The sequence below is a fragment of the Pan troglodytes genome, chromosome 14, assembly GCF_028858775.2.
Source record: "Pan troglodytes isolate AG18354 chromosome 14, NHGRI_mPanTro3-v2.0_pri, whole genome shotgun sequence".
In the NCBI taxonomy this organism is placed as follows: Eukaryota; Metazoa; Chordata; class Mammalia; order Primates; family Hominidae; genus Pan; species Pan troglodytes.
Window position 1 is genome coordinate 65,738,392 of NC_072412.2, and position 26,687 is coordinate 65,765,078.

Consider the following 26,687-nt stretch of genomic DNA (forward strand, 5'->3'; position numbering starts at 1 on the left):
CCACCTTGTACTTCCATTCCACCATGCCAACTTTTCAGGTTTCCTCCATTACCTTCAGGGCTGGAGACAGTGGGGAGGAAAGAGAAACAGATGCAGAAAACTGCTATAATCAAGCATCACTGTTATACTCTGGTGCCACGGTCCTCCAGATGTAGCTGATATCCAAGTGTTGACCGCATCTTCCATGGAATGCATATGTGCATTACTCAGACGGTAAAGAAATACTACTAAAGAAATAGCAGTCCACCCTGCATAAACTGTCCCTATTGGGGGTCACTGCACATGCAGGGGGTCCCCTTGGGACAAAATTCCTCCTAAGACAAGTCACAGTCAATGCCTTCTGAAAGATCCACATCTGACCAATGTTTTGGCACAAGTCCAGCTTGTTCCAACCATAAGTCTAATCCTTTTTCTTTGCTCTGCCACCAAAGCAGCTCGAATAGCCTCTTGCCTTTAGAACCTAGCAGAGTGAACACAGTAAGTTTCCAATCTGGGTCTCCAAACTGGAAGGGATACACATCAACCTCTGAGTGCTTCTCTCAAATGCCCACTCATTTGGCTCCAGTCCCTCACAAGGGGTCAGAAATAATATCACAGCATTCCGACACCTCTCTCTCCGAAGAAACCCCCTCTGTCGATCTTCCATTTCTTAAATTACTGTGAACCTTATCTTGTATAGTTTCAAAGTAGATGACAGGCTAATGGTAGCACAATAGGCTTTGCAGTCTCTTTTCATGGCTGTGTTGTTTCAGCACCTGATATCCTCAGCCCCTGGGCTTCTGTCAAAACGTTGACATAACAGGAAAAGTCATATTTAATTTTTCTGTTATAGAAATCTTAGTTTTACTGTTATTAAATTCCTATATAGGCTGTTCAAAAATCAAAACAACCTTAATACTAGAGATAAATGCCTCATCTTTGGTAGGATTTTTATTTCTTTCCTCATAATGTCTTATACTTTCTAAATTTTCTGCAACAATGAATCACTTCTGAAAGAAGAAAAAAGACTGTTAAAACTGTTGTATTTTAAATACCTTCATTTGGCACATTACCCACTGGTCACAATCTTAACTTGGATTTTGCCACTAATCTTAAATAAGCATTATACAAAAGTAATTATTTAAAGACATTTTATTCACTCATTTATCTTGTTACTTATTTATTGGGCATTAAAATGATATCTGAATTCTGATCATATATCAGAAGTATTACTTCTATAGCACTGTTAATGTGAGAAGTATATATAAATCATACACCTTTTTCACATAAGTAGACAAAACAAAGCAATAAAATAGTAACAAATTATTTCACACTAAAGACTGCTTCATTAAGAGATACTCTATTCTTTTAAGTTGTATCTTTGATTTTAATAATTTTAAATTTGAGCATATGAATAAATGAATGATACTTGGAATGTTACTTGATTACTAAACAAGTTATCTTAGAATTTCTAATCATTTTATTTTGATTACTGAAACAACCTTTGTGTCCTAAAAAAAAAATCCTCAAAAATGACAGGGGGAAATGCGTAAAGATCATGAGCTATAAAATCTAAATAGTGCAAAAATAAAATGAGAACACTAGTTCTCATCTAACTTCTCTAAAACATAACCAGACAAGAAGTATACTTTAGGAGAGATACATTTTGCCAACTATAAGATATTCCCAAATCTTAAATTATAATTAACTTCAGATTAAATTAAGGAAAATCAAAATATGAGATAATATGAGCCTCCCAGTAAAATGACCCAGGAGATTACACGCACACACAGTTGCACCAATATCAGAATAAAATTAATTTATGACCTCAAAATAAAACAAATTTATTTTAGTTGCCATAAGAAAGTATGACTTTATCAATTTCAGAGTACTCTAAGAGAAGTGAGCATGTGTTACAGGAGGAGGCAGTCTGCATGGTACCTGCAAACATGTCCAGAGACCTAAAGTGCTGCAAAATACCACTGCAACTCCCCAGGAAAGGGAGTATTCAGACACATAAACACAATTATCTAGTTTTTGCTGCAACAAGATTTCTCTGCCTTCGTGGAGCTTCTAGTTTATCACATTAAAGAAAGCACATGATGCTGGGTGCACGCACAGTGGCAGGATCTTAGTCTAAATATACGCCCCATTATCTCCACAGTGGATCATCCAACAAACCAAGTAAGCAACTCTCTATCATTTGGCTTCCTGTGTAGACTAGCCTATAAGGAGAGAAGAGACTACAAGAGTCTTCTTAAGAATAATATTTCTGATTGTAAATTACTAAAGTGACATTTGGATTTTTAAACATCAGTCTCCATTAAAACAGATTGTATGCCTGCTCATGAAATGAAAACTGAGTCTTTGTATGTTGACCAATCAAGTTTGTGAGCCTCCAAGATCCCCATCAATGTGAATAATGAAGAATTCACAAAAGTAATACTCTTTTAAGGATTTATTTTGCCTGAATGACACATTATCTTAGTACATGTCTTTTCCTCCAAGTGCAACACAAAAAGGGAGAACCAAAGCATATTATATATCTCACTCAGTGCCCTCAACTACTAACTCAATAGGCAAAAAGGGTGGCAATGCTGAAGTCAAAACAGCAAATTCAAACTGAATAGTTAAATGTGACTAAAGAGAGAACAGGAGCTGGTTTGTGGTATAAGAAGGGTGGAACTAGTACAGGCAAGGCAAGAACAAAAAAAGACTTGAAGTGGGCAAGGTGGAGGTCAGAATGAACTTTGGAGAAGTATAGTGGTTACAGCATGTTTGCACATGATCCCAGAACATCCCTGAGTGAATATGGTTAAGTTCAGTTATACAGGAAAGAATAGAATGGGTCATTCAAAGTTAAAATTCAGGAGTAGAAATGGAGATAATTTTTAGAAGAAAACTAATAAAAGGAATTATGTCATGAATCTAACATACCTAAAATATGATAAAAATTAAAGAGAGACCAAACTGATTTAAGAGGCAAAATTTTCAGATGAAATATTAATCCATTATTTTATTTATATTTTCAATTCATATATATTTAAAATAAAATCTATATTACATATAAAATGAATATAACAAATATGAGGTATAGACAAATACATATATATTAGCTTAGTAACATATAATCAACTTTTTAAAAATCAATGGGGTGAGAGACCTAAAATTTTTGGATACTACTAGACCTAAAATACAGGTGTTAAACTGGGAGGTTCTACTAACCTTCTAGATATAGAAAGAACTTACATGAATGAAGCCAGGATTAGAAAAGCAGGGCTAAGAGATACAGAAAGAACCGATCCTTAGGTCATTTGAGAACCCAGATCTATGCGTGCTGGAAGCCAATACCAGGCTTCTCAGATGCACGAGCCAATATGCTCTGTTTTTGATTCAGTTTGAATTCAGTAGGTCATTTCTGACAGAAAAAAGGGTAGAAAAGTTAACTGAGGGAAAAATAAAACAAGTTATAGAAAAATATATTTCTATGACCCCATTGGGGAAAGGGCAGAAAACAAAGTTCACCAGAAAAAATAAAGCATGATTTATTTAAGATTCCAGAGATAGATGTTCAATATTAGGCTTTCCATTATTTTATAATACATAATAAGCAATAGATGCTCAAAGCATACTGAAGGCTACACATCTACTTCCATAAATTGAATTCTGTGAATACCAAGAGTTGACTTTTTGTACCCCTGTTTATGAACCATTCTGTGTTCATTAATGTAATCATATATGAGAATTAAAAGAAAGAGTATTATTAGGGCTTAAGAAAGACAAGGTTAGGGTAAGTTGCTTAAAAAAACTTATCTTAAAAATTAGGTATAGGTTTAAGATAACAAAAAAATCACATTATAAAAACCATATACATCTCCTATAAGTCTAAACTTAGATTGCTTTACGAGTATAAATTATTGGTCTACTCAAAACATACACAAAAATGGTGATCACAGATGATGTCTTATGGGCACATCTTATGTGGGGAAAAAAAAGTAAGAGCCACTCCTACTCAAAGAAAAGGGTTTGGCTCAATATCTAAAGACAGGTTGTGAATACATACTTGTATATTTCATGTGTGGGAAAAATATTATATGTGTTATTTTTTCTTATACCCAGTTTTATTAACTTTTTATTCAACTTTTTATTACAAATATGAATCAGATTTAAGAAGCCTTCAACTGTAACATTTATTTTCTCAGGCTCATTTTACACTTTACTTGAACTTGGATTAGAAGACTTGAACTGTTAAGACTTTAAATCTAGCCCCTATTCCAAACTTTCCCACACAAAAACCCCTAAATTTTATAATTTAGTTAACCGAGTCCTAGAGAAAAATAATGAATTTTCTGAAACCACAAAGTTAGAAGCAACAAAGCTAGATTCTTAACTCCAGGAAACAAAGTATAGTTTTAAGGGCTAAATAAGTTATTATAAAATATTGAAGAACACAGCTTTAATTTTTACCATCTAGAAAAAATATATTATATTTTGTTCCTATTTAAAAATCACTAATGTCGTTGCCCTTCAAACAATATTTCAGTGATTTTCTTAGTATTTAAAAACAGTAGCAAAATACAATTACTCACCATTTTTCTACTTTATTTTACTACTCTATATATAATAAAGCCCTAATGTCCGTAACATTCTACAATGTGTTATAGAAATTGATGAGTTTAATTACTTAATGTGCACAGATCAATTAGAAATAAATTGAAAATGAACATACTGTACACTCTACTTAACCTCGTTATAGTTTGGTTTCAGAATTCACTTTCTAATTTGAAACCCAGTATGTTACATTTTAAAATAATAATTAGAAAACTTTTACATTTCAGCTAAAATAAAGCAAAAGAAATTAAGGTAGGTAAAGTTTGATTAGTCAAGAGATCTGAACTCAAGGGTAAAAAAGATCCTATGCTCCTATAATCTAAGCCAATACGTTTGACTTGTCATACTCATTTTTTTTTCTTAAAAATGGAATGAAATAACATTACATTTTCTGTCTATAGGATAATTTTTAAATGAATTATAGGCACAAAAGGTAGACAAACTAATCAGCAGACAAATGAATTAACAAAGGAAATAATCATTCAGTGTCAACTCTATATACTTAAGACAAATAATACACATTTATCCAAAGTAATACAAGTATCTGCACAAGGGGTCACACATCACTTTTCACATTACTGAGCCATTTTAAAACAGAAGGTGATAAAAACTCTTAGATGCCTATGAACTCAATTTACATGGAGTACATCACTATGCTTTTTTAAAATGCATTCATATTCAAATCTGAGAAACATGATTCTGAGCTCATCAGGCCTGCTTAATTGCACTAACATCTGCAATCAATTTAAATTCTTTAAGATAGTCTTTCACGGTGCTTGAAGTGATTTCATGCTGTGATAGATTTAACACACTCACTAATTTATAGACATATACAAGCAGATGAGACCTATTTTTCCAGGGGTGGGGTATAGTACTGAAGGGCAGTCTGAATTTCCCAACTATCAATGGGATTCAGAAAGGGATGCATCCTGCATAACTTACTGAAACTACATAAGGAAATGATAACACTGCATAAGCATAGCATAGAAATTAAACTTAAAACTATTTGTAGGTCATGGACCATTAAGAGGTTTAATGAAAGTTTATGGATGAAATAACAGCAAAACCAAGAGCTAACAGCTAAAAGTTACATAGAAAAATGTCATTATTTTCTACCCTAATAGTTAGGGCAGCGGGGGTGCTAATAACCCTGAATTGTTTTTTAACCAAAGACATAAATTGGCATAGAATAAAGAAAAGAATATGAGATTCAAAATCAGAAGACTAGAGGAGCTAGGCAGATGGCAGCAGCAATACAGTTTTGAAAACTCCCTGATCTCCCACAAAAAAAGACAAAATAACTAAGTAGCAAAATCAAACACCCAACAATATTGAGTGACAAAGTACCTTCTCAACAGTCCTCAAACTACAGGAGGTTGAAGACAAACCACCAACAGCCACAAATCCGCACAGTAGCAATACGTGTATGGGAAGAACCAAAGGAAGGCAACAGAGTAGCTAATGAACATGAAAACAAGATAACTCCAAAATGGCCCAGAGATATCCATTGGACACCTCAGTAGACCAATTTGAAAGCAGCAGTTGGAACTGGAAGGAGTATGAGTGACTACAAGAGGCCCAGAAAAGATCTGAAGGGGCTGGAGCACTCAATGTCCCATGAGTTGCCAGAGCTCCTTCCAGAACAGGATCCTACATTGAAGAGAAAGTGCTGAAAGTGAAATCAAAATTGAGCAGAAAATTCCTGTAAAAGATGAAAGACACCTCAAAGACAAACCTATAAATCAAATTGTAACTTACAATTTCAAAGTGAGCTAACAGACATTAAGAGAATATATAAGACATGAAAAAAATATTTAAAGTGGACTAAGACACACTCAAAAATGCAGTGAGGGAATTCAAGAAAAAAATAGAAATAAAAAAATCATTTCAGAAATAAAAACTAACAAGGAACACAAGAATAAACATAATGTCATAAGAGAATGCAGACATGAAATAAATAAAATTTTTAAAACCTAAATAGAAATAAAGAATAAGATAAAAAGCATTTGGGAGAAGATGGCATATTAAAGATAGACAAAAATCCAACATACAGATAACAGAATCCATGAAAAAGAAAACCAAAGCAAAAAATTAGAACACATCAGTGAAAAAAAAAGAAATTTAAGAAAAAAAGAAAAAGAGCATACTGTATACTTGATAATCCTAACTCAGATATCCCAGAGAAAGAAAGACATTAATTTATAACTAAAAGTTAGTTATCAGCTGACCTTTTGACAACAATGCCAGTAAGCTTTTTGCTAGAAAAAAAAAACAGTATTATTCAAGATCCTATAGTACTATTCAAGATCCTAAGCAAAAAAACGTGTGAGCCAAGCATTTTATATCCAACAAAGCTGACTAAACAATAAAGGGCATATACTATTACCAACATGCAAAACTCAGGAAATACTGTTTCCATGAGTCCTTCAGAGGAATCTACTAAAGAACAAACTTCAGACAAACAAAAAGTCTGCAGAAATAACATAAGGACCATGGTGAGCATTCAAATATAGTTACTAAATGAGGTTAAGACTAAATGAGAACTAAAAGGAAGTGTGTGAATTGTAATGGCTATATGCTTAGTCAATGTCGACATAGTAGGACAAAAATAGCAGTTGGAGACAGAACATATGCAAAATAAAAACTTTTTACATACACATCCACACACGCTTTTTTAGTTTTCTATTTCTCCACTAAAAACAGTAATTAAACAAAAAGAACAGTAAGTATCCTTGGCCCTCAGCTTGTAAACTTTGAAATATCGTTCCTCACCCTAAAGGAAAGAGTCGACTGATACCAGGTCTAGCGGGCTAAATATTCTAGAGGAGGAGCTTGATCATCAGATCAAAATGACTAGGAGCCAACTAGACAAGTCCCAATGGCCAAAGATGGGACAATTTGATCTTCACTAAAAATAATTGTAACGCATCAATTTTTAATGATATAAAAAATGATTGATCATCTTCAGAGAATGATAGAGAATGAAATCAATATATTGAAAGCTGGCAAATAAAGGAAAAGAATCAAGCATTTATCCTAAATTTCCTATATCACTGGCTAACCAAACAGTATTTGAGAGATGTCTCTTTGTAAAAGTATCCCAATAAATGAAAATGAAATTATAGAATTCTAACTGCAAACTAGATATTAATGAAAGAATACAATACTTCTTATGATCTTGGTAAAGAGATGAAACCTGAGTCTGATCATGCCTCTAGATCTAGCTGTCTCTGTGCAGGAAATACAGAGGATAGGAAAACACGTTAACTTTACCACAAATACACACATCAGCGAAATTCAGAATGTCCTGGATAAAATAACTGAAGATTAAACAAGACATAGAGATAATCCAAATTTTAAAATATAAGCAACAGTAGCGCATTTGTGGCCCCCATGGATCTATCACTTGCTTCAACAGTGATTGGACAGAATAGACCAAGGGACTCCCTCTCAAAAAAAAATTTTAAATAAAGACCAAGCACGGTGGTGCATGCCTATAATCCCAGCACTCTGTAAAGCTGAGGTGGGAGGATCACTTGAGCCCAGGAGTTCAGTATTACAGTAAGCTATGATCACTACTGCACTCCAGCCTGGGTGACAGAGCAAGACCCTATGGATGGACAGATGGATGGATGGATGGATGGATGGATGGATGGATGGATGGATGAATAAACTATAGTCTGAGGATGCACTTTTGAGTGATAGATAGATAGATGATAGATAGATAGGTAGATAGATAGATAGATAGATAGATAGATAGATAGATAGATAGACAGACAGACAGACAGACAGATAGAAAGAATATACTATAGTCCGCAGAGGCACTTTTGAGTGATAAAACTAGAAAGAAACTCAAGGAAGTGATTCCCATAAAAGTCAAGATGGTGATTACTTTTAGGCTAAAATATACACAAAACTGAAGAAAGGTTTTAGCATGGGACGGGGCAGATGGAGGGCTTTCCAGGATGACTGGCAAGGTTCTATTTACTTATCTGTGTGGTGTTCTCCTTATGATAATTCATTAAGCTACACATTTTTTTTATGTTTTCTATAACTATTTTTATTTGACAAACGGTTTTTTTCTTTTCTAAAACCCTAGTTTCTAGTCCTAGCTATGGCATTAATGCGGGAAAGTCACACACTCCCTTGGACCATTCCCTCATGTGCAAAATTTAAAGATGCTGTAAGTTATCTTCCAGACCTAAATAAAAATAAAGAAAAAGAACTACTACTAAATATATCTACTAAATACGAGAGTATAACAAAGTCATCCTTAACAAAAATGCAGAAAAAAGATTTTAAACTCACCAAAGTAGTACAAAGCAGTTTCCCAAGGAAAAAAAAAATCCACAAATAAAATCTACCATAACAGTAATATACAAGGAATAGTCAAAACCTAAGATTAAAGTTACTGTTGGACTATTTGGTTTCCACATCTCAACAAATCCTAAGGACAGATCCTTAATTCACTTAATCTACTCTGGAAGGCCTTCTGGTAATAAAAGCATTTGAAAAATTTTTGCAGCATATTGATAGTAAGAGGCTATACCAATCATATTTATTGTCTTGAGGGTTGTGGGGGAAACCACTACACTGAGCCGGTTAGGAAATGGTAATACGTCAGGAAACCATTAAATTGGGAACAAATGCCTTTTGGGCATCAAGGTGATTGATTAGCCTATTAAGGATTTTTTTTAAGTATGTATAGAATTTATGCCCTTTAGTAATAACTAAGAAATCAAAGGATATCTCTTAAGTACAAAAGAGCTTAGGAGTTTAAGTTTAATGCCACCAACTAGGAAGGTGAGTAAATTCACGGAAGCTTTAAAACCAGGCATACTCTTCTCCTTACTAATATTTGTTCTATTGGGCATCTTTTTCCAAAATAAAGCAGGTTCTTCTCTGTTACAATAGTTAACCTTCTCCTTTGATTATTTCTACGAGTGACCAAATGTCATAGAGAATTTCTTAGCAGCTACTAGTATGTATGGTACTTGAACACTCATTTTGATGTTATGCATATGGCAAACTATCCTTGAAGCCACCGTGACTAGATAATAGTTTTAATAGTAAATGGTCCATGCTTAGCCTTTAAATTCTGTCAATTCCTGGTCTCTTGTTAAATTAATGTTATACTAAGAGACATCTGGTGATAAGGCTCATCTTCTGCAGCCCAGTAATTCTCATTCTCGGCTGTATCCTAGAATCACCAGGAGGGCTTTACTCAATATTGATACCTGGGTCCCATCCACAGGAACTGTTTTATGGAAGTGTTAAGTGGTAAGGCCTGGACATTAAAATACTTAAAGTTCCCAGATCATTCTACTGGATATCAAGATCAAGAGTTATTGCTCGTGGATACTTTTTCCTCATTTCATCAATTACTTAGCCCCTTTGTTCACTGAAAGACACCTGCACATACATAGCATTTATTTTCTTAAATTTTCACTTTTTCCTTCAGAAGTGTTCCTTCTTTTAAAAGCTTCTTTATATTTGTATATACAGATGTCACATGCCTCTTGTGGCACTTTCAAACTTATCACTACATTCATGGTTATCTGACATGGTAAGTTTTTAATTATGTTCACAAAAATCTAAAAAGTAAGTACAAGCATAGCAAAATGTCTTAGGCCAAGAAACAACTCAGTGACAAGATGAAAACAACTCAGTGACAGGGTGAAAATGACCTTGGATGACCTCTAATGCCAACAAGTGGTATAAACATCATTAACCAACTCAGGATCTAATAAAATTCAACTACTAAATAGCAGTTTTTCCATATCTGATGAAGCCTTTTTTAAAAAACGCTATAATAAAAGAAAAGCTGTCTTAACTACCTATACGATTTTTAAAAGACCAAAGTATACAATTCTAATGTGAGCCTAATATAATTTACTCCTATAAAAAAAGAAAAGATGATCAGTTTCTTCATTATCATCTCCTACCTAAACAAAAACACAATGCAGTAATACTAGAGAACATGAAACACCACTGGTGCTGCCCAGAAATAACTCATAAGGAATCTGGATGAATTTTAGCTGTTGGAAGATCATTTTAATTGTGCATACATAAAACCTATCCTATATAGGAATAAATGAAAACTGAAGTGCCAGCTAGATTATTAGAAAATACTCTTAACAAGAAATCGGTTCATTGTGCTGAGGCTCTGAAATTTTCTGCTAGTCAGCAAGTAAGACCTGGAAACAAGCAGGCAAAGCATCATAAGCAAGGGCATTGTGTTTATTAGATACATCTAATGTCAATCACAAATTTTTTACTAAGCTTTTGTGTTATAGGGGCATTTTTATCAAATCCCTAATCTGAAATAGAAGCAAAAAAAAAAAAAAAAATCCACGTTAATGTTAACAAGAATGTGTGAAACTTTGGTTCTTCTAAGTTTCTAGTGGTTAAAATATAAGCCTCCTTTAAGTAAGAACAACCAAAAAGTGAGAGAAAATAAAAAGAACTTAATTTACTTGTACCTGACAATGTTTTCCAAAATTAACATTGGAAACTGTAACTGAAAGCAAGAAAAACTGACACTGAAATGTATTAAAACTCCCTACTAATATTACAATATTAACAAATCAATGCTAAAACTAACAAATCAATTCCAGATTTTCCATCTAGAGAAAATACAGTCACCCCTTGGTATCCATGGGAGATTGGTTCCAGGACTTCCCACAGACACCAGAATCCAGAGATGCTCCAGTCTCTGATAAAAAATGGCATAGTATTTGCATATAACATTCATATCCTCCCATATACTTTAAATCATCTCTAGATGACTTATGATACCCAATACAATGTAAATGCTATGTAAATAGTCATTATATTGTTTAGGGAATAACAAGAAAAGAAAGCTGTGCATGTTCAGTGTAGACACAATTGTTTTTCCAAATATTTTCAACCTACGGTTAGTTGAATTCATGGATGCAAAACCAATCGATGGATACAGAGGTTCGACTGTATACATAAATCTAAATATATGACTGATTTTTCTCAAAACATAGTTCTTTTCTGATCAAGATACGCCTAGAAGAGTAATACTGCAGAATACAATGTCTTCCATCCTTGAGGACATAATGGCCTATTGAGCTAGAGCAGTACTATGACAAAACCTTTCAAAATACTTTTAAACACTATATTATACATATATCCATACACACAAATATATACATACATACAAGAAACTATAATTCTACACTTATGAACTCAATTTAGACTCAGTTGTTTCATTGTGTTGCTTAAAAAACTTTTGTTAGTCTTTATGCCTCGTAAAGTTATGATCATTAATACTTGATATTTAACTTTCACATTTAAAAAGTCTGAGGAAGAACTACTACAGTAATACTTAAGGAAGCGTTCAAAGAATAAAAACTTTATCCAAAACTTTTCTAATAAATGCCTCAGAATAGCCCTTACATTCAGTTGGAAACCAGCTTGACAGGGAAAAAGAAGGAGCTAGCAAACTTTCAGGAGCATTTATAAAAGAGGAATTCTGCTTCTTGATCAAAAATATCAAAAAAAAAACATAAATAGAAAATAAAGAATGGATGTTCTAATTAAGAATCTTAGAAATGTGGGATGGGCTATCCTTCGATATCAGCTCACCTAAACTGGGCATGTTAATGCAGCTGTAATACAGATGCCAATGATACATGGATAAGGGAGGTAAGGAGTCTATCACAACTTCTGACTCCAAGCTAGTGCATTCAGAAGGGCTTTTAATTAGAAGTACAAAGTTCAAAGAGAAATGTTTAAAGCATTTTATCTAAACCTAATGGTACAGCCAAAAAGTAAGGGGTGGGGGACGGGGGAGTGCAACATGCTAAGAGGTAGCAGTCCAGTTGTAATCTGTAGGTAGTTAAACTGTCTGGACAGTTTAATCATCTTGACCTACGAAAATTAATTGGGGAAAAAGACAACTCCCAAAGCACTGATAAGCAAATGTTCATCTCTACTAAGTATTCTTGGAGACACAATAAACACACTGCACTACATAACATAAACCAAAATTCCCCCGAAAATCTCTTTAAATATCTCTCCAAATCTCTCCCAGAAACCCCACCTCCCCACAAAGGACCAGACATCTTTTTGGTTCTCCTTTCCTATCTATCTCTCAAACTTGTCCTCCTTCCCTCTATCCTTACTCCCTCTCTGCCCCTCTGCTTCCTTCAAGAATCTGCTGCTCCTTTCAAGGGTCTGCTTTCACTTGTCTGGAATATAAGTTTTGGCCTCTCAGGACTTCCCTAGTTTCATATTGTCGCAGATTACCCTGACAAACCTGAAAGTAGAACGGCAAATAGAAGACTCCTTCCTCTCAACAGATAGGAAAGGTATAATGTATATTTATTTTTGAGGGGCGGGGAGGGGGACAGGGTCTCACTCTGTCACCCAGACTGTACTGCAGTGGCATGATCTCAGCTCACCGCAACCTCCACCTCCTGGGTTCAAGCGATTCTCCTGCCTCAGCCTCCTGAATAGCTGGGATTACAGGCCTGTGCCACTACACCCAGCTAATTTTTGTATTTTTAGGAGAGACAGGGTTTCACCATGTTAGCCAGGCTGGTCTGGAACTCCTGACCTCAAATGATCCACCCGCCTCGGCCTCCCAAAGTGCTAGGATTACAGGCGTAAGCCACCAAGCGCAGCCATATATTTTATTTTTACTAACCCTCTGTGATTGATACAGAAAAAATATATAAATCTTGTTCAGAATAGATTTAGATCAATAAGAATCCTTTTTAACACATACTTTAATTGTATATAAATTAATCCATAGTCTCCCATGACCCCTATCATGAGATTTTTCTCACATTATCCAGAAATAATACATCCAGAAACAGCTCACCTTTAACACAACTCAAGCACCTACAAGAAAATAAGCATTAATAAACACTTCTATCACAGACATAGGTATGATGCACCATCCCAAAGAGAAAAGAGGAAAAAGAAAACTAAGTGAAGGCAGCAACTCTATTAGGATATATCTTCCATGCTTGGTTTGTCCACTCAAACATAAGAAGCTTGACTACAGAAATCATCTTTTAACAGTATCTGATGGAGTACTTTAAGCATTCTAAGGGAAGATAAGATTAAAAATAATCAAACCCTAATAAAGAATGAGAACTATACTCAAGGTTAAGCATTACTATTAAATACATCTATATGTATATAATAGATTTGTATATTAATTTCTAATTCTTTTTTATTTTTAAAAATAATGAAAATCCTCAGGCAGTTGTGGTTTACAAGAGCATTCTCTGTTCTGGTCCAGAATTTTCTTGTTCTTACATTTATTGGAAACTATGGATCCTCTTCCATTTGGCCTATCACATCACATCCTGCTATCAAGGTCTTTACCACTAACTGCATCACAGTCTTACCTTCCAGCTACGTGATCTAACAAGTCAAGTCTATATTCTTCTTAAAAGACATTTTCTCCAATAAACTTGCTGTTAAACATCTGAGTTGAGTCATTTACCAGAGAATGGGCACAGTGCCTTGTAGTACCTCTCTCGTCTATGCTATGAGTGAGCCCACACTAAGTGAAGGGAGCGTCTTACGGATGCTCCTTTGAATGGAAACAGTAATTTCCAGATTGAATTAGAATTAAAGATCCAGCACAGGCAAAAATGCATGTGGATGGTATATCAGGACTCTTAACAGCGGCAAAGAAAAAACCCGGAGTAGCTTCCATGAGAACCTGCATCACTTCACATAATGAAGAGTCTAGGGGCAGGAATGCATTAAGCCAGAGAAGCAGCTCTGTGACATCAAGCACCGTACAACCTCTCACAATCACATCCAATGGCGGAACAAAGTGGCTCTCCAACTCTGGATCCTTTCATGAGGGAGGGAAACCTTTCTCAAAAACCCCAAAGTGGAACTGCCCACCAGAGTGTACCGGACAAACCTGGATCACGTTCCCATGCCCTGAAAGTTAGAAAAATGTAAATCTGGTATTTTCTGCTTCTAAATACGACACTTCCTTAATAAAATTGTAATCATCCTTCCTAACTGCACAAATTCAGTTTTATTCTTGTGCCACCTAAATTCAAACTTAATAACGTCTTAGAAATAACCTAGTTTGATTGGTGGCTTTTTTTTTTTAATTCTAAAAACCAACCTTATCTACGTTAGGCCTACTTTGAGGGTTAATACTTTGAGGGTTAAGTATTTTCAAACCATACACTGTTAGACATCAGTACTATTTTCAAAAAACTAATATTAATGCTTACCCAAAAAAGAGAATCTCAAAGCAATTCTAAGCCTAAAACCATAACAAAAGTATATCTTTTTTATCCTGTGTCCTTTTCATATCCTGTGTAGAACAATGTATCCATAAACTTTGATTCTGTTCTTTTCAGAGTAGCTTTTTCAATAGTCATTAATGTAAATAAAGTGGCATGACAAAGTCTGTACCCTAGAGTTAATAAAATGTGTTTCTACTTCCAGAGCAAAAATAAATGACTGGTCAGCTTGAACTTTCTAGAATGTTAACCATCTGCCAAATTATTCAGAACCTTCCTAGGAAGAGCCATGATCCTCCACACACTAATTAAATGAGTCAATGCTGTAATCACACTTTAGATAACTAATCTATTTCAATCCTGATAATTTAATTACCTAATTCTGGCAAACAAATTTCAACCTTAGTCCAAAATGATTAGAGGATTAAAGTTGAAAATCAGTGAATGCAAACTGAAATAGATCCACATAACAAAGTTCAAAACAGTTTGTTTCTTAAAATTATGTTTATTATCTCAAATTCAAGAATTAATATGAACTATCATGCCAAGGTTTTCTAAACCAGTTCTAACTGATGTCGTATCTCTTATATTAAATGAATTCCTACTTGTTAGATTTACAATTCCCTAACAGGGTAGTCTTCACTGACTACACAAAACATAAACACTATCTACACTCACCAGTCTGTTTTTTTTTTTTTTCCACATCACATTTCACCTCCTATTACATATATGTTTATGTGTTTCTGTTATGTACATCCAATGCTGCTTCATAGGACACAGTGATAGACTATCGTCACACACCATCTCTAGTGCCTAAAATGCTGCCTGACCTGCAGTGGCGCGATCTCGGCTCACTGCAACCTCTGCCTTATGGGCTCAAGCAATCCTCCCACCTCAGCCTCCTGAGTAGCTGGGACTACAGGCATATGCCACCACACCCAGCTAATTTTTATATCTTTTGTCAAGACAGGGCCTTACTATGTTGCCCAGGCTGGTCTCGAACTCCTGGGCTCAAGAGATCTGCCTCCCAAGGTGCTGGAATTACATGCGTGAGCCACCACACCTGGCCTTATAGACACTTAAAAAACAACAACTAAAAAAAAGCCTTAGAAATCTGAACTTACAAATAGTAAATCTGTATTTTTACTGATGTACTTTTCTCTATATTTTAAATTATGGTATAATGATTACAATAACAAGAACAAAAAACAAATTACAAAGAAAAACAAACTATTGCTACCACCACTGCTACCACAAGAGGCAGTCACCAGTCATAAAATATGTTGTGTTCTAATCATGAAATAAACAATTTAATTTTGTTTTTATTATTATTATTATTTTAGAGACAGGGTCTCACTCTGTCACCCAGGCTGGAGTACAGTGATGTGATCGAAGTTCACTGCAGCCTCGAACTCCTGGGTTCAAGCAATCCTCCCACCTCAGCCACCCAAGTAGCCAGGACTATAGTCTCTCATCACCACATCCAGCTAATTTCTTTTTCTGGTTGAGACAAAGTCTCACTATGTTCTCCAGGCTGCTCTCAAACTCCTGGCCTCAAGAGGTCCTCCCACCTTGACTTCTCAAACCACCATACCTGCCCATTTAACTCTGATAATGAGTCCACTATGTAGGTATTCCCATTTTATAGTAAGGAAATTGAGAATCAAAGAGGTAAAATAAGATTTCCAAGGTCAAGCAGAGACACATAAGCAGATCCAAAACACCAGAGCTCTGATTCTTAAACCCCCAATACCAATTTGTGATATATAAGTATCATTAAAGGACAAAGGCAATTAGTATCAGTATCATAGTAGCAGGATACAGAGCCCATCTATATAGAGAGCTAAAAAAAGGCCGGGCGCAGTGGCTCACGCCTGTAATCCCAGCACTTTGGGAGGCCAAGGCGGGCGGATCACGAGGTCAGGAGATCGAGACCATCCTGGCTAACACGGTGAAACCCCGTCTCTAATAAAAATACAAAAAATTTCCAGGCGTGGTGGCAGGCGCCTGTAGTCCCAGCTACTCCGGAGGCTGAGACAGGAGAATGGCGTGAACCCGGGAGGCGGAGCTTGCAGTGAGCCGAGATGGCGCCACTGCACCCCAGCCTGGGCGACAGAGTGAGACTCCGTCTCAAAAGAAAAAAAAAAAGTGCCGCTAAAAAAAGCACAGTACTCACAGTGATTTCTATACCTGAAGAGCAAGCTGCCAAAACATGAGACATGTTTAAAAATTAAACATCACTTGTGTCTTTCTTCCAAAAGAAAGGCCTCAGAGTCAATGACTGGTCTAGCAGTTAAGTGGAGTTAAAGTATAAATAACTTATGTTCTTGTAACCTGAACTTAGGTTAAAATACCCAAGGAAAACTAGTGTGTTAAGCTACTTTTTCCTAATCCAATTCTGTTGTAAATTGAGCCAAAATCATTTTCCACTGTCTTTCTACTGATTGCTTCTTCATTGGCTTCCATTTTATATTTTCATCCAATCCATCTATTCACAATTTGTATATGACTAGTCAAGCTCATTTGTTTTCCATGAAATAAATGCAATTGATTCTGTGTGCCAGTCATGGTTTCTTAGACATTTAGTCATTACTTCCACCCACATATTTCATGTTTCTCTAGAAAATTGGCAGCCACGTAGAGGCCTAATGCTCCTTTCAATACCAACATTTATAATTTGTTACAAGATAATTTTATTCATAGGGAGACTCACATTAAAGACACTTCTAAGCCACTATTATGTACCTTGATGTAGACAGAGTAACATCGGTCTCACTTTTCTATAATGCAGATATCACTGTGATTTATAAGTGACATTAAAAATCAATGACTATATTAATTCACTAACAAGGAAAGGTGACAGAGCAGACCCCCCCCCCCAGTGTTTCTTAGCAATGTAACTAGCTAAAAAACAGAAGCAGCTTAAAAGTTTTAAGATGAGAAATATTTTTAATTTAAACAAATGTATAATACACTTGTGCCCTTAATTATACATTCAGAAGCCCTCTGATTACAGTTGCCCACAAACTTAAGTACTTCATTAGATAAATGTGCTGTTTTCCATATTAAAACATGTTCGGCAGTATTTTTCAACTTGACAGTTTTACTTACTGTCTTAGAAGCAGTATTAATGTACTGCATCACCATTTCTTTTTTGATACTGAAGTCCTTTTCCCGCAATGGTGCCTTTTTATCTTCATTTAAATTCATATCTTCCTGGAAAACACAATTAAAATGCCTCATTTTAGAATCTAAGTAGAGCAGCAATTCTACATGCACTACGAATGGAAAAATCAATAATTTGTGACTAAAGCAGCATTAATTGTTTTGGAATGATTTACATGTAGTTCTGCCTGAAGGAAGGAGAGAGAAAAGAGGTGGAGAGGGAGAGAAGAAAGTATTCTAGATCATTTTAACAGGTAAAACACTTACTAAAAGAACTTTTAAAATTCACAGCAGGCAAATAAAATTATATTCACATAACTATAGATAATTAGACAGTTGCAGATTTCTGCCATTCATAAGGTCATTAGGAGTCACAATTTCAATATATTTATTTATTTTTACAACAGCTGCACCTGAAGCTATCTTCCACTGCTTTGAAAGAGCTGCTCTGTGTGTCATAAAAATTAAAAGGGAAATAAACCAACCAATTTTCAGATTCTGATAGCCACAAGCACATATCAAATATCCAGTACTGGTTCCAGCAAAAGACAAAGCACTTTATAGTTTTGTCTCTTCCCTACTCTTATCAAAAATGTTAACTAATTTATTGGATGTTCTAAATTACATAAAAGTTGTACTTATAAAAACAGCTACCACCTAAAATCGAACATTTCTCAACAGCACCAACCAAAATAAGGGTTTAAGTAACTAAGATCTTGCTACAAGCTTAATTTTGACTAAAAATTCAAGTCAGGTATATATCCACATAAATATATGAATTGCTCTTAATTAAGCTCCTGAAGTAAGAGGCTATTCTGGCAAAGGAAAGGGCGCCTGAGGTAAGACAGAAATGGCTAAAGGAGAAGGGCAGCTCAAATGAATTTCCTCGTGAACTTAGCCCTGAGTCATTTGTGATATGCAATGTAAAATATCTGAATGTATATAAACTTCGTATCTACTCAGAATGGATCCATAAAATTCAGGACTTTGGATCGCCTATGGAGCCTAGCAAGTGAAATTTCTTACAGATTTTATAAGGGTGCTACATTCATCAAACGCTGTAGTTTATGCCTTTAGCTGACTCAATTCTTGGCTACCAAACCCTTCGAGCACTTAAAAGTCAAAATTCCCTTCATTTTACCTTGATAGAAATATTTAAGATCTTAGAAGCTGTTCCATTTGACACTACGATAAAAGGTAGTAATTGGCAATGTCACTTTTGCTGTTCTAGTTAGAAACACAAACATCCTGTTACGTGAATAAGTGTTTGTTTTGTTTCGTTTTTTTCTCTAAGCTAGTGAGAGAAGGCTCAATAGGCCTTAATATGACATAGGAAGCATTTTGGAAATTTTGGAAACTTCTGGAGGCATGTTAGTTGTCACAATAATTGAGGTGATGCTACCAGCATTTACAGGGGGTAGCATCACAGTTTGACCTGTACAGTAAAAACTACCTTGTGCCCCACAGAGAGATTCACACACCTAAAAAAGAGAGAGAGAAAGAATCATCCTTAACTAAGCCTAGACTCGAATTCAATGGAACTGTTGCAGGACAGGTGAGCCCCAAATTTGGGGCTTAGCCCGGTGGGGCTCATGGCTTCATCACAGAAAGAATTCAAAGGCAAGATGGTCATGTTACACAGCAACCTTTTATCGAATGGTGCTGCTCCTTGCAGAGCAGGGCTAACTCATAAGCAGTGTGCTCAGAGTCAGCAATGTATGGGCTCTTGGCAATTGTAATTATACTCACTTAAACTCACTTAGCTATATGCAAATTAGGGGGCGGGTCAATGTAAATTAAGGGGTGGGTTATTTAGAATTTTCTAGGAAAGGGGTGGTAACTTCTGGGCCATTGCCATGGCATTTGTAAATTGTCATGGCGCTAGTGAGAGTGTCTTATGCTAATTAATGAGGGCAGCTAGGGATTGCTTTTGTCCCATTTGCCAGTTATTGCTGTTTTTTGTGTTTTTTTTTTAATATTTTAGTCTGTCTGGACCAGTTTCTGTTTTGATCAGCAGGGTTGTGACTAGAAAACACGTTCTGCCAGTCTCCTATTCCAGAAATAGATGTAAAATGTAAAATTATTACATATTAAATACTTTGTATTGCATAGTTTTACTTTACTGAATTTTCCAAGAATCAAACTATTCTGTAAATTATAGTTACACTCTGCTTTTTTTAAGCTTTACCAACAGTTGTGCTTCATTTCTGAAATGTAGGTATCCCAGGGAAATACTGTCTGTGGTATCTGAATCCCCAAAATAGCACAACTATATCAATCTACCAATCTACAATGCCACTGCTGTACTCACAGAGGTATGAAGCAGAGATTCAAGAGTATGAATTTACTATACCTTCTTGAGTAGTCATGGCCAATTGTTTAAATTGAAATACATATTTTATTATATAGTAGAGTAAGACATATTGATTTCCTTAATTTATGAACATAGGTAACATTATCCACAAAGAATTTCACTGGAAGAAAGTAATGAGATAGTTACGGGATAATTGTTATAAAACGTGGGGCAATCTGAGAGCACTGGAAAATTCTGTTTTAAATTATTCACTTTATTTTTATTTTCAGGCTAATGGCCAAACATTACCCAGTCTCTTTAGTAAATTAAAATACTTAATATACACAGAATACCAAAAAACAGAAAGCCCTTTAGTTATGGCTGAAATTGAAATAAAATTTCAAGGTGAGTAGTAGAAAGAATTTTTTAAAAAGGCCTCTGCTTTCTTTTTGGAAAGACATCTTCATGATAACACCAGTTCATACACAAAAGTGGTTGTGATTGTTATCTTTGGAGGTTGGTTAATTTTAGGTGTGATGGTTAATTTTAGGTTAGTCTTCTGGCTTAAAGTATACCCACATAGCTGGTAAAGCATTATCTCTAGGTATGTCTTTCAGAAGAGATTGGCACTTGAATCATTGGACTGTAAGTCAGTAAGGACGATCCGCCCTCAGTATGGGCAGGCACCATCTAATCAGCTGAAAGCCTGGATAGAACAAAAAGGCAGAAGAAAGGCTAAGTCTCCCTCTCTCTTCTGGAGCTGAGACAAACTTCTTCTGCCCTTGGACATCAGAACTCCAGGTTCTTCAAGCTTTGGGCCCTGGGACTTCCCCCAGTGACACTCTCCCTGGAGTTCTCAGGCCTTGAAGCCACCTCAGCCTCCAACTGAGTTTCACCAACAACTTCCCTGGTTTTGAAAACTTGGGGCCTTAACTGAGCCACGCTGCTGACTTCCCTGGTTCTCCAGCTTGCAGATAGCATACTGTAGGACTTCTTGCCCTTTATAATCATGTGAGCCAGTTCTCCTAATAAATCCCCTCTCATATAGACAGGCAGGCATCCTATTGGTTCTTTTTCTCTGGAGAACTCTGACTAGTAGTGATACATCTGGAATTAAGGGAGAAACCCAAAATTCTCCCAGCTGCTTCCTCTGGTTTATCCCACCTCTTTTGCCTAAATATGGCACTCGCCTTCCTGACAAAAGTATGATGACAGTCCTAGTATAAAAAACCAAAAGGAAACAAATAATACTTGCTCTAATTTGGATGTTGTCCCATGCAAATCTCATATTTAAATTTGATCCCCAATGTTGGAAGTAGGGCCTAGTGGGAGGTGTCTGGGTCACGGGTGCAGCTCCCTCATGAATAGATTAATGACCTTCCTGGGGTGGGGGCGACTGAGTTCTTGTCCTATTAATTCCCATGAGAGCAGGCTGTTTATAAGAGTTTGGAACCTCCCCACCACCTTCTCCCTTGCCTCCTCTCTCACCATGTGATCTCTGCACACACCAGCTTTTTCTTGTCTTTCATCATGAGTGGAAGCTCCCTGAGGCCCTCACCAAAAGCAGATGCTGGTCCCATGCTTCTTGTACAGCTTGCAGAACTGACAGCCAAATAAACCTCTTTTTTAAATTATTCAGCCTCAGGTATTCCTTTATGGCAACATAAAAATGGACTAAGACAACAATACAAAAGTTTGGAATCAACTACATAACACCCTAAACTTTTGTGGGATACCCACTAGGCATGTAACTTCATCTAACAGGTCATCCTCCATATTTCCAGGAGGAAATGGCATTTGAAAGAGTAAGAAAAGCTCTGCCCTTTAAAAAAGAAAAAAAAAAGAGAGAGAGAGACAGAAATAAGGGGGCAGTAGAGAGAAAATATGCATGAAAGCATGAGGGGTATGGTATTATTAGAATATATTTTGAATTTCTATTTATGGAAAACAAGGCTGAAAGAAGAAAACTCCATGAGGCAGTGGCACTTAACTTCTGGGGGTCACGAAGTCCTTAGAAAATTTATTGGGAGCTTTTTTTCCTAAAAAATGCATATCCATATTTTATGTTGCAATTCCAGAAGGGTGAAGCATCTCCCAAGGCTATCTAAGAAACTGGACTTGGTGAAGGTCAGTGGGGGAGAAGTGAGCAAGTTATCATTTTTTATGTTTCTTAGTTTATATTTCCTCAAAATTATCATGTTGTATCTCCATTATCTAAGGTCAGTTTCCCTTAAAAGCAGAGCCTGAAACAGGGATTCAGGTGCAGGTGGGGCTGCTCTCAGGATAAGAAAGTAAAGGAGGTAAGACAAAAGAGGAAAAAAGACATACTAAAGGTGGCCTCTGGTGGATTCTCACTTCACCCTGAGATGCACCACAGTCAGGATAGCCTGGTAGCAGAAACCAGCCTCAACAACCTCAAGTTAGTCATCAGCTGCAGAATCCTAGTTCTGATGAGGGCAAATCTCTGGAGAAAGGGGCATCTATAAGCCATTAGAAGCCACCACTCATCACCTGGGGCATGGGTGCACCAGCCTGGTAAAAAGGAGCTGGGAGGGGGTACTAAAAGTACCTACTATACCATCTGAAAATAATTTACTTGATATTAAAATAAGACTTCTTTCAAATTGAAAGAATAAATATAGAAACAAATTGAACAGAATAAATTGAACAGAATAAATATAGAAACACATATAGCTGACCTTAAAAAAAAAAGGCAATATAAACTATTGTGTATTAACTCCTCCCTCCATTCAAACACAGGTCAGTAAAACATGCTGCTTTACTGTGCTACCACACTACATAGGTACAAAATGACACTGCAGACACAGATTGTAAAACGGCTCTAAATGGCTGTTTACCTCAATATATCAGTATGCTGATATATGTACGTATCTCATTAAATATCTATTATAGGTAAAATACTGAACAGGAAATACAAAGTAAACATAAATACATAAGGCTCAGTGAGTAATCTGAATGAGGTTAAAATTTCCATGGATATATGAAATAAATCTCTACCCTTTAAATGGAAAAATCTTATCAACTGGCTATTGGGCTGAATATATCACATTCAAAAACATCATTTGCCAAGTCACCTATTCAAAATTTTAATCTCTCTGAAGAGCATATTATTGTTTTTGATGTTAAAGTTCTATTAAAAAGTTCTATTAATATGTTAGTAATATACGTTATGAATTATCTCATTCATAGTACTCCTTAATATACAGATGCTCAACTTACAATGGGGTTATGTCCCAAAAAAGCCATTAAAAATTGAAATGCAGAAATGCATTTAATACACCTAACCAACTGCATGTCACAGCTCAGCCTAGCCTCCCTTAAACATGCTCAGAACACTTACATTGGCCTACAGTTGGACAAAATAATCTAACACAAATGCTATTTTATAATAACATTTTGAATACACAGATGCACATTTTGTAGACATGGTGGGATGTGAAAACACAAAGCACAATATCCAAAAAATGCTGGGGACACAGTACAGTCAGTTGTTCAGCCTGATGATTGCATGACTGACAGAGGAGCTGCAGCTCTCAGTTGCTGCCCCACATCACAAGAGAGTGTCAAACTGCATATAGCTAGCCCAGGAAAAAGATCAAAATTCAAAGTACAGTCTCTACCGAATGCATGTTGCTTTCACCACTGTAAAGTCGAAAAATCGTTAAATCGAACCACTATATGTTGGGGACCACTCTCAGCTTGCCAGGGGAAACTGAGTTGCAACAACAAAAAATTAGTTTCCCTTTGGCCAATTACTTTCTAATTAAAATCTATATCTAAACAGAATCACTGTGCTGATCTGACTAGCACTAGGAACAGATTTCAGAAGTACAATACTTGGAAAACTTTTTTTTTCATTCAATACGTGGGAACACAGCTATGTCATCCAAAAAGACTAGAACTAAAAAGACCAAATTAATGTGGTACCAGAAAGTAAGAGAAGGAAGGAAGGAAGGAAGGAAGGAAGGAAGGAAGGAAGGAAGGAAGGAAGGAAGGTCAAAAGGACATGAGCCAAACTGAAAGAGCTGTTAAGTGGCCAAAACTAGAACAATTTGAAAAATAAAATGATAGTATTAGATTATAACCTAAAAAGCAAAATAAATTGAGGAGATACTTTAAGACTGTGCAGATATCCTTTTTCTCCTTAATTATAGAGGGGAAATACTAACTTTACAAGGGAAGAAGCTGGCAGATGCCACCTTAACAAAGTTGTCCAGGCTAACACCACAAATAATAGGACATATTGATATTTCAAACCTCCAGCTATGATATAATGAGAAGGGTGATCACCTCTGTGGTATTTATCCCAAAATAGATCTCAATCTAATCACAAGGAAAAAAAAGTCAGGCAAACCCAAATTGAGAGCACCCTACAAAATAACTAACCATAACTTTTCAAAAGTATCAAGCTCATAAAAGATAAGGAACTGTCATTGACTAGAGGAGACATGACAAATAAATGCAAGATGTGATCCTGGATTAGATCCTGGAAGAAAAAAAAGACATGGGTGGGAAAGCTGGCAAAATCTGAAGCAAGTCTGTAGTTTAGTTAGCAATATTGTCTCAGTATTCAATTCTTAGTTTTAATAATTGTACTAATGTTATATAAGATGTAAACATTAGAGGTAGTTCGGTGAAAGGTATACAAGAATTCTCTATACTATTTTTGCAATTCTTCTATAAGTCTAAAATTATTTCAAAATAAAGAGTTATTTTAAAAGACTAAATTGAAATATTTTAATAGAACTTTTTATAAATAACTTGGGGTAAAAAAAGAAAAACAGAACATCATTATTAAAAAAAAAAAAGAAGTTTTTTTATATCCCCTAAATAAAAAGAAGAGGTTTGTAGAATATTCGGCTATAGTAAATACACACTGAATTGAGGGAGGAAAGGAGACTAAGGAAACCACAATCAAGACAAATCCAAGGGTCCTGAGAGGAAGGGTTAAGTAGATCAGACACAGGTAACAGAATTCCATTCAAAACACAAACTTCTCCAACTGTTTACATTTCCTCCTATTTTCATTCCAAACCTGCTCTATGCACTGACCTTCTCACCCATTCTCCCAGAACCATTTTACAAAGACCTCTAGTACTCCTGTAATCTTAAACTATGGTCAAATTCTTGAGCCAGGCACTGTGCTAAACATTCATAAGCATTACTTAATTAATCCTCGGTAACTTGAGGTATGTCCTCTTTATTGAGGAGAGAGCTGAGGTTTAGGAAAATTCTGTAAGTTGACCATGGTTCTTTAACTTAGATTTAAACTCTGTTCTATCTTATCTCCCTCATTCTTATTTCCATATTATTTATCTATGTTATCATCTAAAGTCCGATTTCCTTGGGGCTAGTAACATCTGACTGAACACTTCCACTGCCATCAACTTGGGTTGATTCCTCTGACACTCCACACCTTGCTATCACCCACAATGGCCCTAAAGCAAGCTTGTCCAGCTTGCACCCAGGACGGTTCTGAATGTGGCCCAACATAAATTCAAACACTTTCTTAAACCACCATGAGATATTTTTGCGATTTCTTTTTTTTTTTTTTAGCTCATCAGCTATCAAAAGTGTTAGTGTATTTTAGTTGTGGTCCAAGACAAGTCTTCTTCCAATGTGGCCCAGGGAAGCCAAAAGATTGGGCACCCCTGCCCTAGAGTGTCCTTGGCTTCCTTGCCAATGCAACCTTCACTTCCACTGTCCTCAGCTACAGTCCTAATGACCACACCTGGACCTTTTCATTATCTAAAACCTCTCCACCACAGGCATCATCAGAATCTCCATAATCCTTATCTCTGACCTCAATCTTCCATCTTGCCACTTCTCCCACTCCCAAACCATCTTTTTCTTGGCCCCAGTAAAAACCTCCAGTTTCTTGACCCTTCCATTTTCTTCCAAAGCAGGCCACTGTTGATTCATCAATTCTTACAACATCTATGGCAAATCTTACTAGTCTCTCTCTTTTCACATTTCATACGGTACTTATTTCAAACCTTAGCTATTTTCAGGAACTATGAAACTACTACTTCTGCCTATCACCCTCAGTAAATAAATTTCAATTCCCTATATGAAAAGAAAGCTATAATTCCATTTCCTGCTGTTTTACCATTTTATTTGCACACTACTATCTTTCCCTACCCAACCAACGCATTTATCCAAAGACATTCCTATTCATTTATGCTCGAGATCCCTTTTCCTCCCACCTCAAGAAAGGGCATTACACATCGATTATCCTCTTCTATTTTATTTCACTAAATTCTCTCAGTTGGTTGAGTATCAATATGTAAGCAAGTTAATCTTTAATGGATTAAAATTAAACAAAAAAACTTCCCTCAACTCTGGCTCTTTATATGTAACTC

The 26,687-nt window shown here is 35.9% G+C and overlaps 1 protein-coding gene across 5 annotated transcripts in view; it reads right to left on the reverse strand.

Moving 5' to 3' along the window:
• DIAPH3 (diaphanous related formin 3) overlaps positions 1 to 26,687 on the reverse strand; it is a 490,848-nt gene that overhangs the window by 402,662 nt on the left and 61,499 nt on the right. For all 5 annotated transcript variants that reach the window (XM_054665348.2, XM_054665347.2, XM_054665346.2 and 2 more), the window contains one exon: positions 17,958 to 18,062. In XM_054665348.2, coding sequence (XP_054521323.1) covers positions 17,958 to 18,062 — 105 coding nt within the window. The remainder of the gene's footprint in view (positions 1 to 17,957; positions 18,063 to 26,687) is intronic.